This window comes from Rissa tridactyla, chromosome 14 (genome assembly GCF_028500815.1).
Source record: "Rissa tridactyla isolate bRisTri1 chromosome 14, bRisTri1.patW.cur.20221130, whole genome shotgun sequence".
In the NCBI taxonomy this organism is placed as follows: Eukaryota; Metazoa; Chordata; class Aves; order Charadriiformes; family Laridae; genus Rissa; species Rissa tridactyla.
In genome coordinates this window covers 4,648,950-4,667,623 of record NC_071479.1, presented here as the reverse complement: position 1 = coordinate 4,667,623, position 18,674 = coordinate 4,648,950, and the positions used below count along the sequence as shown (strand labels likewise).

The following is an 18,674-nucleotide window of genomic DNA, read 5'->3' as shown; positions in this document are numbered from 1 at the left end:
CAAAACAAAAAACTTGGGTTTGGTGGGGGGAAATCTGCATCTGTTCTATCATTGCAAACAAATTCATCAGTCATCCAAAGAGCACTTAGGTTTTGGGGCTCTAACAGCTTCCTTTGGATCGGGGCTGTTAAGGGAGCAGAAGCCCAGGGAGGGCAGAAGTTGAGCTGTATTCCTAACTTCATTTCAGGGCTTTGGGGGTTTCTGTTGAACCCACACTCAGCTAAGCCAACAAATCAGACTCCATTTCGGGCAAGGTAGTACTTTCTTAAAAGATGGAAAGCTTGTTTGTGCAGCCTGACCCCAATGCTGCAAATGCGCGTTCCCACATTTGACTCACAGGGCTGAGTTCGTCAAGAGGATCGCTCACACTAGAGGTAGGCACATGCAGACGCTGCCCAGATAGTGATCACGTGTGCTTATTCCTTTCCGTGAAGTAAAACTTGTTTGCTTGTGGAGTTAATGCAAGTAGATTCAGCCTGATTTCTGAACGTTAGAAGGTGATGGATATGTTATTTAAGACTGGATTGGCAGCAATCTCATCTTCCATAGAAAAGCTTTGGATTTTGTTACAGATGACAAAAGATACATAACATTGGGGGTGATAAAGATAATATGGCTGGCAAGGGTTTCTGTTCAGCTGCTGAAAGGAAGCAAATTTTTAATGAAGAATAAGCTACGTTTTTCATGTTATAACATTTATTCTAAGTATAAATTTTTCAGTGCTCCCTTACACAGACGTCGTCACTCAAGAAGTTGGGTTCCAATGAACAAGTGGACAAAAGGATCACGATGTCAGAGCTGAATTCCGCTTTCCAATATAATGTACAGCCACACACAGGATTTTGAATTTTACTCAATCAACTAACCGTACAAGCTCGCGTTTAGGGAATCTTATCAGAAATTTAGTTTGTACCAAACAGGAGAGTGGAACAAATTTTTCTTGGTTTGCTAATAGCTAACAGTCAGTGACAAGCTTTATATGCTATTCAAATTTATTTGCTATTCAAAAACATGGGGTTTTTTTGTCCTTAAGTAAATCCCTGTAGTTTATATTCCTACTTCATACTCATTTGTATGTCTATATTCATTTGTAACGTTGTTGTGTCCCAACAAGAAAAAGAAGTTTAAAACCAGTTCTGAACAGAAAATACCTTTAAGATAATGGTGGTTATGTGAATTTTGTTATTTATGTCTGTTGTTTGATCAACTTGAGGTACTTATGAAATGTCTTCTGTATGTGTGTATGTAATAGGTTCGCCCGCCAAGACCTCACGTTGTTAAGAGACCCAAGAGCAATATTGCTGTGGAAGGACGAAGGACTTCAGTTTCCAGTCCAGAACAGTAAGTACTTTGCTGCTCTGCTTCTCTCTGCTTGCATCAACAAACAGTGCATTCAGAACTGGAACTAGCCAAAGGAGAAATTAAAAAATACTACAGACCCAAGTAATTTTTTAACTAACCAAAAAAAAAGGGTTTTAATTTTTAGAAAATTTTAGAGGAAAAAGCAAGAAAACCAAAGTTTATTTATTGGGAAATTCTGCTTTGCCAAGTTAGACATAATCTGATTAGCCTGTTTAGTGGAAGTTTTCAGGTTTTGGAGCTTTGTTCATTTCTTTGTTGTTTTGTTTTGAAATATGCTTTAAATGAAATTGTTAGCCACATCCCTGCAAATCCACTGTTCTTGCCAGGCTTTACCTGGAAGGTATATAATTGTTTGTTTTATAGTGATGGCACTAAGGGTTGTGTCTCATGCTTGTTAGCGTCCCATTAACAGAAGGTCTGTAATGATCTCTGTAGTGAAGGCTTGTAGAGCTTAACTGTCTTGCATAGCGCTAGCAAATTTATCATCTCTTTAGATTTGACTACGGAGTAAACAGGGGTAATGTTCAAATAAGTTGTACTGCTGTAGCTTACTGCTAGCGCATAAAATGCGTTGGTTTCCAACATCTCTCTTGTTCATATGAACAGTATATTCTGTTACCTTGGAGAGATTTTTTCAAATAGTTTCATGAATGTCACATATTAAAGTACTTTTTACAAAGAAGACAATACTGTGTATTGTTGCAGATATTCTTAAAGCGTTGCCATAGTTGAGTTAAACAATAGACCATCAAGTGAAAACCTAAAAAGAGAATGGATATATTGAACCTTACCAACATAGCCCAAAAGACACTATTGTGTGTGATAAATACACGTGTAGACTGCATCAGTATGCCTTTTGGATTTAAAATTATTTGGATTCTTCAGAGTGTAGCTACTTCAACAGTTCAGAAGTACAAAAGATTCAAGAGCACTAAGTTCTGACTGGATACAGGGGCTGGTATTAGCAGCACTTGGTTAAGGGTTGGAATAAGCTGGTTGCCTCCTCTCAGTTCAGAATTTGGGAATCTCAAGAATTTAAGAATCTCAAGAACCGCCTGGGGCAGTTGGTCTTAGAAGGTGGTGTGAAAAATGTGGTTAGAGTAGGGACAGAGCTGCTTTGGCACTCCAGAGGAGACCACTGAGCAGCGGGCTAAGAACAGCAGGCACAGAGCCAGGTTACGTTTTCCAAGTCCTGTGGCAAGATTAAGCTGGTATTCCCTGCGTGTGTCCTCAAACAGTGAATGGAGCACCAATTTACGAATGCCCAGCGTTGTGGCCACACGGCCCTAGCGTGGGAAGTCTCCTGGGACTGCTCACAGGCTGCAGGCAAGACTCAGGGGCTGTAGGACGGTTGCACTGATCTAATATCAGAGATTCCTTGTCATTCATCTACCTGTGGCACGCAGTAACTGCTTATATCACAGCCACTTCATGTGGTTTATGTCCCAGCCGGTTGTGGCTTTATTGTCAGTAAAGTGAAATTATTTAGCTCATGCCCAAGATTGCAGGATATTTGCTGCATCTGAAGGTACTAAAATCCCATAAAAAGAGAAGCGGTTGGTTTCTTTGACCACACCTTTTCCCCACATGTGTACCAGTGCCCTGTCACTGCTGTTTCAGGGCGAGAGAGGTGGAGGTTGGGTCCCACCCACCCCCCAAAGTTAAGGGCCTGGATAGCATTTTCCCAGCCATAGAATCACAGAATCCTAGAATGTTTCCAGCTGGAAGGGACCTTAAAGCCCATCCAGTCCCACTCCCTGTCCTGGGCAGGGACACCTCGCACTAGACCAGGTTGCACAAAGCCCCGTCCAGCCTGGCCTTGGATGGGGAGGTAGAAGCCACTCTAGGATGGGCAGATATTCTGGCTTCTAGCTAAAATGAATGGTCACTTTTAAATTCTACAGGATTATTTATCCATTTTATAGTGGAATTTGGTTGCCCTCTTGTGGAGTAGATTGCAAATCCTGCAAAAGGGCTTGTGTGGGTACAGAGTGGTAGCTGCTCCTGCACAAAGATTATAGGAATTTTTAAGATAAAAGTTTTTTCTTAATGTATACTATGATGACTCACTGCATGTAGGTGAAGGGTAATTGAGTCAGTTTAACCATTATGTGTGTTTCATAGGAAGGATTGTGCATATTTGGGTTCAAAAGCTGCTTGACATTCCAGTGTGGCTTATTGCTAACGTGTATTTCCAATTCCTGCCAGTATCACAACAGAAATAAACATAAAAATGAATGAGAAACATAATATTTATACTAATGCTAGTAATATATTGAATTACAATTATTATTTTACTTGATTTTAATTTATTGCTGGTAAGTTCAGCGAGTCTTTACAATTCAGCTGCTTTCACAGGGTAAAGTACGGCTGTCGTCAGCTTCAGGTGGCAAAGCAAACTTTGACATAACTACTTCCAGCCAGTTAATTGTAGAATACTGCACTCAACCACATCTCCTGTAAGGTGTCTGGTTAGAACGTTTTAATAAAAACAAGTCGGGGTGGGGGAGACGGGACACACGAGACGCAACGATGATGGCACTGCCACTGTAGTTGTGATTTCGGAAGTACAAGTGAAGGAAGTATCTAACCTTGTACTTAACTAAAGCTCAAATAAATTGCTTACCTAAGAAATAACTGGAGGTGAATGCCTTTGCAATAGGTAGCAACTCAGTAATCCTGACCTTTTTCCTTACTGTTTATCTCAAAATGGCATTTTGAATAAAGGAAAAATATTTTAGGAAGTAATCAAAGAAAGGATTTTCTTGATATTTTTCACAAACTTTCTTTTTTCTGTCACAGTAAAAAATAATCTTCCTATGTTGTTGTGAAATGAAAACATAAAGCCGGGTGTTGTCTCTCTAAAAAATTTGCATTGTTTTCTCTCTCTTGGGCAACACTAAAATGAATGAAAACACCACAATATATAACACAGGTGTTACTTGGTAGTGTTGGAGTGCCCTTATTGCAGGTCAGGAGATTCCCTGAAAGCAGCAGTGCTGAGAAGGTGCTTTTCTTACAGTAAACTTAAACAAAATGTTTAGCGTAATTGCACTGGTTCCAAAACTAATAATTAGCGTGTTACCCCTTCCAGGTGCTCACGTGTGGGGTGTGTCTGTGAGGGGGAGCTTCTGTTCAATGAGAAGCTTCTTTCTATATTTGAAACTAACACTAACTCTTTGGTCTTGAGGGACTTCATGAAGGCTCCAGCGAGCTTTCCCAGGGTCTGTGGCTCGTTAGCTCAGACTGTGACTTCTGCAGCCTCCTGGCAGGCAGGAGGGGACGGTCCCCCCAGGCAGAGCTTCTGCCCAGGCTCACCCTGACGCCCAGGGAGAGCCCTCCCCGCGCAGCCTCTGCCCGGTGTCGTCTCTGGGAAGTAAACCGTTCTGTCGGCATCCCTTCAGTTGCTATTGCAACTGAGTAAGAAATGCTCAGTGCATTTCTTATGATATTAGGAAATCTGTATCTTCAGTTACATTAGTTAAATTTTTTAATGTGTATAAAGGAAAAACATTGTTTTGGGGATATATGTGCTCATTTTCTATTCAGTCTTCAATTAAAACACAGGAGGGCAGGAGCAGTGACAAAGAACACCCAAGATTATTGCTGATGTCAGTTGTTAAACCATCATATTTAGAAAAGCAGGTGGAAGAACTATGGTTTCCACCATCAAAATTTTCAGTGAAATTTTTTTCTATTTCAATATAAAGTGTTTTTTTAATAATTTTATCAATACTTCAAGTTTTATGATGTTTATGATTCTTAAAAATTTGTCATTACATCTAAAATGTATAATTTTTAAAAAAACTTTTTTAGTTACAAGGTAACAAGAAGAATTTGTAGATGAGAGCTCAGAAAATGCTGGATTGCCACCTGAGGCAATCCCAGACACATGGGACGTGCCTCCTTAAACACAAATTAGTTGTTCGCGGAAATAAGAGGTTGCGTTTTTAACAGATAGATAGGCAGTTTTTTGAGAGCTCTCTTTTACACCACAGCAAGATTTCCTATTAAATGCAGAATAGGCTTCCAGAGTGCTCTAGGATCTGTCTTCTCTAAGTACGGACTAGCTGGCTTCCAGGGCATGCAGAGTGGGAGGAAATTAAAATAGGAAATCAGAGGGTCAGGCTCACAATTAACAGCATGTCAAAAGGCTCTTGGGCTGACTAAACCCATGTCAGTGCTGCAGCAGTTCATTAGGGCTTTCCAGAAGTCGTGTAGGACTTGGTAGAGAAGCTAATGGCTTTCCCTTGTATCCTATGAATGAAAATGGGCTGCAGCGCAATAGTGGGTTATTACACTGAATTTAGTATGAAGTCAGCGTGACGGCTGTGTTCAATGATACGGGCTCATAAAGCACATTAAATCCAGTTGTTGTAACCAGGCTCTCGGAGCTCTGCCACGCAGAATTTGTGTATGGTAAAGGTTTTCCGTGGCATCGCTGCAAGCGAGGATCTCTGCTTCGGAGGAAAGCCCAGCCTCTCGTACCCGTTTGGCCAGGAGTGGCTGGGATCGAAGGACAGTGGTGCAGGCGAGAGCAGATGAGACTCGCTGCCTGCGCTTGGGTCCCTCTGCCCTGGCAAAGCTGGTACGTGGTTGTCTGCGTAAAGAGTTGTGAGATCTGCCGGGGAAATGGGTGAAGAGATCCTCGGTACTGAGCAATGGGACAAACATGTGACAGGATTTTGTCATCCAGCTTGTTCCCACTTTAAATTCTCTGTTAATGTTTCCAACTCTCTAGAAAATTTGTAAAAAGTTTATAAAAACTATAAAACAGTTACCTGCCTTTACTAGATGTAGTAATCACAAGCTGTTGGTTTTGCGGTTGGATGACTCGTGATAGGAATTTTTTTGTTGTTTTCATTTCAAATATCCTTTATGCTAATGTTTTTGTTTTTCTGGAAATATTCTGCTCCTATGAACATTCACAGTATACAAAGTAAGACTTTAAAAAATCAAATAGATATTTTAATATTCTAGGTAGCTCACACTCGGGTGTACTGAGTGTTCAGAATATGCAGGAAGGAATTCCAGTGGCAGGTCTGTGCTTTGTTCAGATTGAATAGTTACTGGTAATCCCCCAGTCCCAGCTCTCCTATTTCACACTGGCAAGAAAAAGCCCCTGCATCCAAATCCCTCATTCTCTTCATTTTACTGTCTAAGAGGGACAAATTCCTTAATTCCCTAGAGCTGCTGTATAGCTATTCTTTAAAAAAATACATTAATAAACAAAACCCCCTCCCTTAAATTTGGGAAGCCCTTTTTAGGAGAATAATGACAAGTCCATACTACCACTTTGTGCCATAATCTCTGTAATCAGGAAAAAGCAACACAGTTAACAAAATACACAAATTTAATTTTCTGGTAACTAAAATATCTTTTAAAATTATTACAGATTTCTCCTTATTAATTCCCACATCCTGTACTCACATTTTCTGTATATATTTTTTCTATCTCAAGTACATTTAGGTGTCAATTAAATTTGAAATATCTACATTTGTCAGCATTTCATTTTTGGCCAGTGTGATGTGCTGCTGATTTGTCCATGCATCCTGACACATGAAAAAAGCTCCCGAGATGCAGATCTTCCTCATTAAAAAAGAAACCCATACTATCATAATGGTACGCAGAGCCATGGAGCGCATCCCCGGCTTTATTGCGCTGTGTTTCTGACATGATATTTAAAAAGGAACAGCCACGGCTGTCAGTACTGTCATATGCTGGTGCTAACCGAAGACATGTTAAACTAAACATTAGAAAGAGATCAGCAAGTCATCTGCATGGGAACTCGGCTAAGAGATTAGGTAGGCAGGAGCTGGTGCAGTCATGTGGAGATGATGAGGGTTGTAGCTGTGACGGACACATCCTTTTTTCCTGGCAGGCTGCCGCGCGCCGGGCTGGCTCTGACCTGCCTCTGCGGAGACAGCTCTTTGTGCGAAACCCCAGCCAGGGGCGGGTGGCAACTGCGGGAGAGTTGCCGAACTGGGTTAATGAGGGAATCGGCACTTTTTTTGGATTCTACTGCCTCAAGCTAATAAAAAATTTAAACTTGGGGCAATTTTAGATTGTTCATCCCTTATCTTGGACCAGAATCTCTTACAAAGCACTCCGACCGCGAAACTTAAGTGCTCTCTTTTTTCTAATTACGAGATCCCACTTTCATTTCAGGAGTCTTGCAACAGCAAGAAAACCGGTGCATATTAACCTGCTTTATATTTAATCTGATTTGTGCTGAGCTGCACTGAAGTGCAACTGATGACCTAGCCAACAAGATCCCTCCTTATTTCTTCATAGTTTGTTCCCAGTTTATTTAATATGTGCACACAGACACGCAACGCGGTTGAATTTAGCACAGTCTGAAGGCAAACAAAAGGTATCAGAGGCAGTTGCTTTAAGGGCAGCTGCACCAATACATTTGTAATATGCAGTTACCAAACGTGTAGTGTATTGGCAAGATATGTGGAAATTCAATATTGCTCTTGATTTCTGGAAATAATCTTAGGTTTTCTGCAGTCATGTTAATGCTAATTTACTCTCCTAAGACATGTGTCTATAAGTTTTAAAAAGAAATATTTTTTCAAGTATCTTTGATTTCTGATTTATTTTAGGTGGAGCCATTTGTTAATGTAAATTGGAATTTTTGGATAATAGTCACTTCCTTAAAAAAAAAGGGGGGAGGGGGAAGAAAGTTAAAATTATAGTAAATTTTTCCTAATGCAGTGGAATCATCTCACTTCCCTGGATGCCTGTTACGGCAGAAGAGAGGGAAAAGAACCGCTAGGCAACAGCTTTAATTGGAGAACCACAGACCATGATTTAATACTATCAGCTGCGTCCACTGCCACCACTATTTTAGAATTTTTATTAATTCGCTCTGACCGGATGGTGAATACACGTTCATTCACAGTGGCAGCTCAGGCCCTCTTGAGCTGCCGGTTCCAGTGTCCAACTTCTCTTTTTTCTGACCTAATCTTTTAGGCTGATTTTCAAAACTTTATTATATAGTTATTTAGTGATGGAGACAAAAAACCGAGAAGAGTGAAGGCTGATTGTGAATTCCAGTGTCACTAGAGGTAGTCTGTTAGTATGTCCGTACTATAAAGGCAACAAATCCATTCCTTTTCTTTCTGTCCATGCTTTTGGTCCTGTTCTGATTTGTACCAGAAGGTCCATAGTGGTGTGGCATATTTGCATTGCTCTACGATGTCGCAGGATCAGGACGTAGCGTTTGTTCCACACAATGAGCCTGATTTTGCTTTCACTGCAATAACAAATTTTATTCTGGACCTCAGGAGCAGCCAAGTGAGGCTCCGTCTCAACCGTGTACTGCTCCCTCTCATTCGCCGTGCATGTGCCATTCACCAGGATATTATCAGTGGCATGTGGCTGAGAAAATGAAGATGTTTGGGAAGAGACCTCATTCGGACAGCTCTTGATGTTTGCTTTTATGATCCTAGGGATATCTTTTCCAATGTTCTGGTTATCTGGGGAAAAAAAGAGACCTGTAAATGATGCTGTCTAGCAACATCCAGCAGTGTTCACCAGCCTGTTGCTTGGTCCACAGGTGGTTTATAATGCCCTTGGAAAGAGGTTTGTTTTGTTTCCACTCAAGCACACTTAGATATGCCAGAATGCAGCTGGAGTGGGGAGAATAAATAAGAAACAATAAGTAACTGGTCAAAATTGAATATATGTTTTATTATATGTGCATATGGTTTTGGTGGCACAATGCTGTCCTTTGAGTTTTAGCAGATTGAAAAGCACTGGGCTATGGTTGAGAGGCCTCTGATGCGTACTGGTAAACCTTGATGTGCTTTTACTGCTTTCAGTTACTTGTGAAGCATTTGTCTTAATATTTAATGGTGGGAATATATTTTCTATAAGCTTTTTTGCCATCCAGAGCTTCAGTGTTTCAGAGGGGAATGAACAGTTGGGCCCTTCCTTCATACTTTACTAAAGATTAGGATATTTTAGCATTACAAATGAGGCAATACTTGCTATTAATTTCTTCGTACTCTTCAACCTCTTTGTTCCAGTGTATTTTTGTTTAAATGCCCTGCTCCTCTTCTCTTTCCTCTTCTACTAAAGCCGATAGCGCGTTCAATTGTTTAAAGCAGTGATAGCGACCTCTGAATTTGCTCCAGTGGAAACAGTGAATCTTTGAAGCTTCTACTTTATGCAGAAGAGTCATTTACTGGGGGTTTGGTTAAAATGAAGTGGAGCAACTGATAGCTACAATAAATAATAGAAAAAAAATTCATAAATTCAGCAAGCTTTAAATATTTTTCTTTTCTCCTCCAACCAGTGTATGTTTACGCAGACCTATGTAGGCATGCACAGTGAGTTTTACATTCACTAAAAATTTAGGCATTGTCTTCATTAGGTACAAGAGCAAATCCTGGAGATCTGGCCGCTGTGTGTAAAATGAAGATGATTAATCCGTTCTTGTCAAAAAGTCTGGTGAAATGGTGGTGGTTGGGGTTTTGGGGGTGGGGTTTTTGTTGTTGTTAGGTTCTTTTAATTACAGGTAAAGTGCGTTTCTAGAGGCACTGCTGATTGTAAGAAGTTTTCATGTGATCCCAGCTGTTGCTAACGAATTCACAGATTGATAGTTACTGTCCTGTGATGCAGGAGAAATTGCTTGGGTCCCTTTTCTGCCAGACTTTGAAAGTAGTTAACCATTGAGGAAAGAAGCATGAGAAATGTGCGCACTTTACTTGACAAACTGCATTTTATATAAATCCTTGGACAGTTTTGGTTTTATTCTAGTGTGAAGCAATTTCAGATCTCAAAATTAGATACCAGCAGGAATTGTTACCCTCAAGTCAGCTCCTCTCATATATCAGGCTAATGTCAGTCTGAATATCTATAAAGCAAAGAGGTAGATCTAATATTTGTTTGTGTGTAGTCAGAGCTCAGAGAATCTGAGGAGCAAGGATGTATTCCTAAAGAACAGCAAGATGCCCAACCCTCTGGAGAATGTAGCAGGGAAAGGGTGGGTTTCTGTACTGGCTTCTTTTGCAATAAGGTGGGATCACAGGTCTCGGTGCCATTCCCGACAATATGGCACCCGAGACAGTTTTAGAAGAGTTGTATTTTCTGCTTGAAGAGTAGAGCTCAACACTGACCAGCAGCTCCTTGTGGCGGCCGTCAGTCACGTTCAGAAATGATTTAGAGCCTGTGAATCTCTTGGTTTCCTCTCCTCTGGAGCTTTGAATGTGACAACTTGATAACTTCCTTTTCTCTCCCTGTTTCCCTCAGCCTTGTAAAACCCATGCGACACTATACAGTCTTCCTCTCTGAGGACTCTTCTGATGATGAATTTCAGCAGGAAGAGGATCCTGTCTGTGGCTTCTCTGAAAACTTTTTCTTCTCTGCTCCTTTTGAATGGTCTATCCTTTATTCTTTCATTGTATTAATTCAGTCTTCGAACAATGGGTTTGCACTGGTCAGGGTGCCTGCTCCTCTACTTGGAATTTTGGAAATGCTCCTGCAGTCTCTGTGCGGCGCTTGATGAATGTTCAGCATTTCTCCTGCTTGTTTGTGTTGGTGTTTAGCAGCATGCAAAAGCGCGCTCCTGCATGAACCACTATGCAGCAATGCACAGCTCCTGGTTTCACATCGACTCCAGCCCTGTGGGGTGTAACCCTTCCACTTGCCCCTTGTTCCAATGTGCTGCTTGTTCCTCTCCAGACCTCCTGCCATTCTTCCTCGTGCAGTGCTAGCTGTGCTTTTTGGATTGTCCTGGGAGCTTTATTGCAGTGCACTTACCGGCTTTTTCTAGTTTCACCTGTGTGATCGCAGGCTCTCTGTTGTGTCAGTGACTATGGGGAGTCACCGTGCCATTGTCCTCCGAGGGTTCTGAGTACGATCTGGCCTAAAATTAGACAAGAAACAGCAAGCAGTTTGTTGGGTTTACTTGCTATGTTATTTGTATCGGTCTTTTTAATTTGTAAATTGTTGTAAATTCCCAAACCTCTGTGAGGAGAACGAGAAATAAATGGCACAGAATTACACTCATTCTTTTAACAAATGCAGTTATGGGTTTGGGCAGAGCCTGTAGGAGTAGGTGCCAGGGCACTGTGAGCTGTGGCTTCAGAAATGTGCCTGATGCTGAGTCCGGGCTGTGCCAGGTGGCGAATGCCCCGTCTCCTCTGGGCAACTGGAGCCCGCCGGGTGCGCCCGCGTCAGACCAGGCCGGAGCAGAAGGCTGCGGGGTCTCCAGTTGCTAAAATTCATTGTGTGAGGCAGAAGGCGGGTTCAGAGACGGGCAGGGAAGGGAAGTGACCGCAAGCAGTTGGGCAGGGACAGACAGACAGACAGGTTCAGCAGCAAAGGGCCAGAAAAATGTTCCCACGCTCTGGTGTTTGGGGTGGAGGAGGCCAGGCTGCTAAAATGGTTTGTTTGCAGAATATTCCTCGGGGCTTTTTTTGCAGTGTGATCTAATGCTTAGCAGGTGAGCGCGTGTTATGTGAGAGACTAAAGACACGAGTGAGATTTGCAAGATCACCCTCTTCCTAAGGACGTGTACCATCAGCTGTCTGTCTTGTACGCGCATTATTACATTCTCGTGTTGCTAGCTGAATGCCTGCTATTTATGTGTTGATGAATGAAGTAAGATGGGCTGTTTATAAATTTGCATGATATAGATGTATTATAAAAAATATGGAAAGAGGAGGACAGGTCTTCCATAGTATCTGTTTTTGCAGGTCTCACAAATATTTTCTTTTAATTGAAACCTTGTTTAAATGCCACAGTAAAACTGGCTGCCAGTCAAATGCCAATCACCACAGATACGTATGGCACTTCTTGTTATTAATTGGATGCGCATTATGCTGCTGTTCTCTGTACACAGAACCAATATGCAAATCTGCTGGTGTTCATTTTTTTGCTGAGGTATGTGCAAGAAAAGCATCCTGCTAACTCGGCCTTGGCTGTAAATGTAAAATAGGTGTCTCCATAATGGATTGTGTTGTTTCTTGATAAGATGACACCAATGTAATCATTGGAACTCTGCACAGTGTTCCCAATTATTGCAGGAAAACACTGACTTATGTTCTGTGCTGAGTTAGCTCGCAGCCAGAGACCGTAAGTGCCTGCACAACCCAGGGCTCTTTGCAGGGCACTTGCTCTGGCTTCTTGTGGAGGAGCCCTGAGCAGTGGCCTGCTGGGGGGCCAGGCTGTCAAAATGGAGAGCTACCGTCCAGTCATTCCTGCGCCGAAAGTTCCCTCAGCAGCTCGTCTGTAACTGCATGACCCCAGCTTTCCTCTGAGTACGTCCTACGTGCGCCGTTTTCCTTTCTGAAACCCCTCAAGTGCCATCTCTATGTGTCCTTCTCCCCTCGGTCACTCTGCTCACACACCTCCTGTTCACAAGGCACTGTAAGATGTATTTTGCCACCCAAAAGTTTTTTGTAAGGGCATCCAGCTCTTTAGTAAATACTTGTTTAAAAAAAATATTAGACAGTCACCTGCAGCATGATTTTTGTTTCTGTCCCAGGCCTCAGCCGTACCGAGCTCTGAAAGAATCTGACAGTGCTGACGGGGAAGAGACGGTCAGTCCAGAAAAATCAAAAGAGCCTCTGCCCCCCAGCCCTCTCCTCTCAAGCAAGGCCGCAGAAGTCAACCTCCTGGAAGACATTTTCCCTAACTTAGAAGTGGAAACACAGGCTCAGCCTCTCAGCCAAGCTAAGAGCCTGGAAGACCTGCGGACTCCCAAAGAAGAGGGAGATCAGCGCTGCACCTTTGACTACCAGGTTTGGTCAGGGCTTCACCTGCGCTGGGGGTTGCACAGAAGCAGGGCTGGCTGTCTTCCTCAGTTCTCTGGGGAACATTTTCATAGTACTGGGTAGATACATCCATTTTCCAGCCATTTGTTCATGCATTTCAGAGTTCCTTTCTGAATTAAGAAATTATTGGAATGGGACTCAGTTATAAGACAGTAACTTTTTCCACTAAAACTACAGCCTTTACTTATAAAGGAGGAAATATTTGCCCTGTTCCTCAGAATCTGCTTTGTCCATTGGTTATCACACAGTTACCTTTGAAGCTGGTGCTCAGCAGTGAGAATGAATACCTGGGAATTTTTGTGTCCCTTCCAAACTGCATGTTTTTTAAATGACCTTCTTTTAATTTGGCCATTTTGGTCTAAGCATCATTTGAACAATCTCGATTGTAGAAGAGAGATTCTTTATGAAGAACTTCACTGAATATATGCAGCTTAAAGTGCCAAACTAAAGCAGACTGAGATCTTCATGTGACATAAAAGAAAAGAATGTCATTTCTACCTTATCATAATATTTAATTTAGTGTTATATCCAGATATTTCATTTGACAGCTTTTTCCATACAGCAATTACGGCTTCTCAATTTCTGTACCTTAGGTATAGGTGCGTGCTCCTTACTCGGCTAACAACAGATGCCACAATGTCACAGCTGAACAACTCATTAGAGGCAGAGCTGGAATTAAAACTGCAGAGTCCTGCTTCTGAATTCCTGTCTGTCCTCCTGGCTGCACGCGTTGTCCCTCTCCAGTGCTCCCAGTCTGTGGACAGATCCCCTTCCACCCATAGCTCAGCAGCCCGTCTGCACTTTATGCTCTGTGTTGTGACATCAGTAAAAGTTAACATTTTTTTACATTTTCTCGCAGAGAATGGATCTTGGTGTGTCTGAGAGGAACAGGATTGTGCCAACCATGAAGCTGTCTCACCCTTACAACAAGCTGTGGAGCATGGGTCATGATGATATGGCTATTCCCACCAAGTATTCCCAAAGCTCACCGGAAAGGCCCCTGACTGCACTTGGTACCATGCCACCAGTCACGCGGAGACCCCGGAGCAGGGACAGCATTCTGGCTCCTGCAGAAAAGGATGAATCAAATCCTGCCATTCAAGGGAACATCACCATTCCTAGGCCACAGGGAAGAAAGACTCCTGAACTGGGGATAGTGCCACCGCCGCCAGCGCCCAGGGCTTCCAAGCATCAGACTCCAGCTGGGGCTACAGAAATTCTCACCCCCCACACTGCAGGACGTAGCCATTTGGTTTCAGATCTTATCCCAGAGCCCTTTGGAGTTGGTAGCGTGTCCTTAGACCCTGAAATCCAGCAGTCTGTAAATTATTCCTCTCGTCCATCTCAGCTTTTGTCCAGTGCTACCAGCACTGCTGAGATGCTCCAGCCTGTCAAGGTGAAGACAGATAATACAGGTAATGAGAGTGACTACCTTCTTAATCTCCTGGATCCATTAAAAACAGCCAGCTGGCAAAGCAGTGGCCCACAGCAAGGTCCCCGCAGCCTGCAAAGCTCTGCCACTCCACCTTCTGCAGCTGGCTTTGTCTCGGTGGCAAGTGACTTTGTGCCTCCTCCAGCTGCACCGTTTGTCCAGCCACTTGGTTATCCTTCCCCAGCACCACCACCTTTCTTACAGCCATCTCCTAACCCATTTACACAAACAATGCCAGGAGCCCTTTCCGTGTCTCTAGTGAGACCCCCAAGGGGCTCTTTCACCCCCTCTTTAGGTCACGCTTATAGCTCTAGCTTCATAACACCCAATTCTAGCTTCTACCCACCACAAAGACCTCAACCAAACATTTCAACCCTATCCATGCCAAACTTGTTTAGCCAGGCTCCAGCTGTGCCACCAGCCAGCTCCTTAGTGCTGCAGAGCCACATCTCTTCGCCAACAAGCTCACTACAGCCAGCATGTTTAAGTGGTCCTTCTAAAACCAGAACATTACAGGTGGGCCAGTCCAGCTCAAAGGTAGATCCCAAACAAGCAGGGGCTCTCCTGTCTAATGAACCCCCTTTGATCCCTTCCAGGCAAGCTAAGGGCTTAGAGTCAGTGTTACTGTCCTCAAAATGTGAGGAGACAAAAGATCCATTTGAAGATTTGTTAAAAAAGACAAAGCAAGATGTGTCATCCACACCAGGTAAGGTTGAGCAGCTCAGAAAGCGATGGGAAACCTTTGAGTAATGCTCCCAATGGCCTTTTGATTTCCCTTTGGAATTGACAGAGGGGTTTTTTGGTTTTTTTTGAGCCAGCATTAAACCAAGCATTTTTTTAATGGAAGGCTGAGCCAGGATAGCTGCAGGACCATCACCGTGCTGCAATTCACACATGAGTGCTTTTTGCCCCTGGTTCACAGTCCCCTCATTGTCCTGGGCCCTGCAACTGCTTCTCACCCTCCACCACTGAAGCCCCCGGACGCCTGCGCTGACCAAAGCACAGAGGTAGCTGGGGTTGGCGTTGGGTTTGGGTTTCCACACATAGCTTTTCAGACAGTACTATGGATGCAGAAGTTACACCTTCCCTTCTATTTTCAGCCCCTAGCGCAGGTAGGAGCACGACACGGCACGTTGTAGCCTGTTTTCTCCCCGCTGTGTGAATGGTGGTCGGTTTTTCTCCTGTTACACATGCACCCGTCATGGTTTGCTTTCACACAGAAAGTGCAGCAGACAAACCCAGACTCGTGGGCTGCGCTGAATTAATCCATTAGGCTCTGGGTTTGTCCTGTCTCGAAATACAGGCATTCATTTAGGTGATACTATTGAATGAGCTCTTGTTGCAGATTTTTTTATTTCCCTCCCAGGTACACTGACTCTGAGAGGTAATAGGGACCTCTCGGGTGCAGAATTGTCGTGATTCCTTGTTGCAACAAAACCATAGCACAGAGCAGTTGCTCAGGGTTTGGTCCTGCATCTCTGTTGGGAAACTGGAAACACCAGCAATTGATTTTTCTCTTTTGAGCTTTTGTTTAGTTGTTCATTTTTGTTAAATACATCAGAAAATAGAGGCCATAAAGAGTATCCTAGTTCTTATATATGCGTATGTTAATATTATATATAAATATTATAGATGGCAGTATATGAATGGGATGTAACAGTATCTTACTTGATCATTAAAAGCAAAAAAAAAGGAGAAAAAGACTGGGGTACAGAAGCTCCTGAGCTGAAGGTGAATGGCAGTGTGGTGACAAGGTGGCCTGAGCGCAGAGAGCTGCAGGCCGCAGCGCCCGGGCTCAGGCTGAGCTGCGCAGGGCCACAGCGCAGGGAGGGCAATGCCCGACGGCTGCCTCTCACTGGGGACGCCAGAACTGCTAATTGCTGCCTTTGAGCCACCAGGATCTCGTTCAGGTCTGCTCCACGCCTTCAGCCCCTCTGGAAGCCCACAATCTTTATCCCGCTGTTGAGGAGAAGCGTTTGCTGGTGTAACAAGGCATTAACTGGACCATGGTGTGGACTGTGAGGTCATCAAGTACAAAAATGCAATGAAAAGGTGAAAGGGTACGTTCATTCTGATTTTCTAAGACACTTATCTGTGGCAATAGTATTCTCAAGAAATTTCATCTTAATCTTAGCATCCCTTATAAAACCTGCTGTCTTTGCAGTGATCATTTTTGTTTTACTTAAGTGGTGCTTTTTTTGTTTTGTTTTGTATTTGGGCACAATCTGATGTAAAACATGTTACTCTAGAAGAGGTAATCACATCACCATTAGGCCTTTGATAAAGGAAATCATTTTGGACACATGGGGAACTTCTTGTAAAGCTTTATCTGATTTCCAATCTATCTATTTTATTCATATAATCTTGGGAGTTTTCTTACTGCAGTGTATGACAATGGCTGTCTATGCGTTTGAGTCTGTGCAATACAAAAGCAAAATACTCTTATATCTGAAATGCCAACAGTTTGGGAAAGACCATAGTATTACATTAATATTATAGTTCTGTAAAGTACTGTTACTCTGACAAGCCATTCAGTTGGGTTTGTATTTTCTTTTTGTGTTGGAAGACAGATGGTTTTAGTATTGCATAGTAAAATATTTAAAGTCTAAGATAATAGCTCCATTTTATTTTATACAGTTCAGAATACGAACGTTATATATAAATTCAGTCTGGAATTTCAGATCTCCTTTGCTATGAGCTAATGATAAAACTTTCTCAGTTATGGTGGGTGTGTCTGGGCACCAGAAGGTTCTGCATACGACGCCATTTGAATCTCACATACTCCTTTTTAAAATGTGTCATGTCAGACACTGGCGAGACACTGAGCAGGCCCATTGCACGTGCTTGACGGAATAGAAAAACACTCAGGTAATTGCAAATCATTTTCCATCTCTGATTATTTTACTCCGCCCATATTATGGAATATTTTATACAGTTGATTTTTAGACAAACAAGCAGTCCTGGATTATTTTTTTAAGTCCGTTTTGAGGCACTGAAAAGCATTAACACTAACACAAATGGCATTAATCACCCTTTGCTTCGCTTGGCAGGAGCACGGGGAGGTTGCGCCCACCTCTGGGATCCAGGCAAAGCGATTGCTCCTGGAAGGTGGGACCTTCCTCACTGCTTGACCAGAATTTGCGAGCGGGAGGTTGTTTTATGTGCTGCTCGTAATAAAGGATCAAACTATCCCTAGGGCAGCAGTTAGCTTTTTGTCTTATTTAAACTCAGGAATTCCTAACATGATTCATTCCTAACGGTGCCAGATGTAAATGAAGTGTGCTTGTCTGGGAGAGCAAGCTCGGATGTAAAACGTTTCTTTTTCTGATGTAGAAGTACTTTGGATGGTTTTACTAATCGAGTATAAGAAGTGTTCCTTTTTCTTCTTGTCTGATATGATTCATCAATGACTTTATATTCAGCTTTGTACATTTTCCTGTACTTGACGTACTTGTTTGCTTGTGTGGTACCGCTTTGCTTATTTACAGATGCTTTCTTCCATTAGAATAACTTTTATTTAAAAAAAAACAACCCTCTTCATTTTCTGATGCATCTGATGCTGTACAGATGGCAAAACCATTTCTGTATCTTATTTACTCATTAGGTTAGAAGCATTTTAGACACTGGATTTGGAAGTTGTCGAGACACAAGAATTTCGTTGCAGACCTTTCTCACACAGGTGTTAATTACGAGGGGTTTGTGATGTCTTTGTACATACCAGGGATTTTGTTTCTAACCTGCAGTGAACAGTCTGAGCTGCTTACATGTTTTTCCCCTTTTGCTCCCCTTTTTTTAATGTGTATGGGAAAAATCAAGCAGGAGATTGACATCGGCTCAGTTTTCTTTCTGGTCAGGGGCTGGTTACCGTCTGTCAGTAACAAAAGCCTGCAGTGTGTAACGGGGACATCACTGTCCCTTCAGCCAACCAGAAGGAAGCCCAGAGTCATGGACACCCTGACGACAGCCATGCGTGCAGTAACAGTTCTGTTGTTAAACAGGAATGTTTCACGCACTGTCTTTAAAAGAGCAGTAAGTAAATGGTAGTTAACTGCTTCCTAAACTCTGGCCATTTGCACTGGGGGTTTATTCCA

At 42.7% G+C, this 18,674-nt stretch overlaps 1 protein-coding gene across 8 annotated transcripts in view; it reads left to right on the top strand.

The window, feature by feature from the left end:
• Window positions 1-17,197, top strand: part of DENND1A (DENN domain containing 1A) — a 206,067-nt gene extending 188,870 nt beyond the window's left edge. For 3 of the 8 annotated variants that reach the window (XM_054220423.1, XM_054220421.1, XM_054220420.1), the window contains 4 exons: window positions 1,253-1,341; window positions 10,624-10,752; window positions 12,863-13,118; window positions 14,011-17,197. In XM_054220423.1, the coding sequence (XP_054076398.1) occupies window positions 1,253-1,341; window positions 10,624-10,752; window positions 12,863-13,118; window positions 14,011-15,333 (1,797 nt within the window). In that variant the 3' untranslated portion in view covers window positions 15,334-17,197. Of the gene's footprint in view, window positions 1-720; window positions 823-1,252; window positions 1,342-10,623; window positions 10,753-12,862; window positions 13,119-14,010 lie in introns of all 8 variants that reach the window. The other 5 variants (XM_054220425.1, XM_054220426.1, XM_054220424.1 and 2 more) reach the window with 3 other exon arrangements.
• Window positions 17,198-18,674: the final 1,477 nt, after the last annotated feature.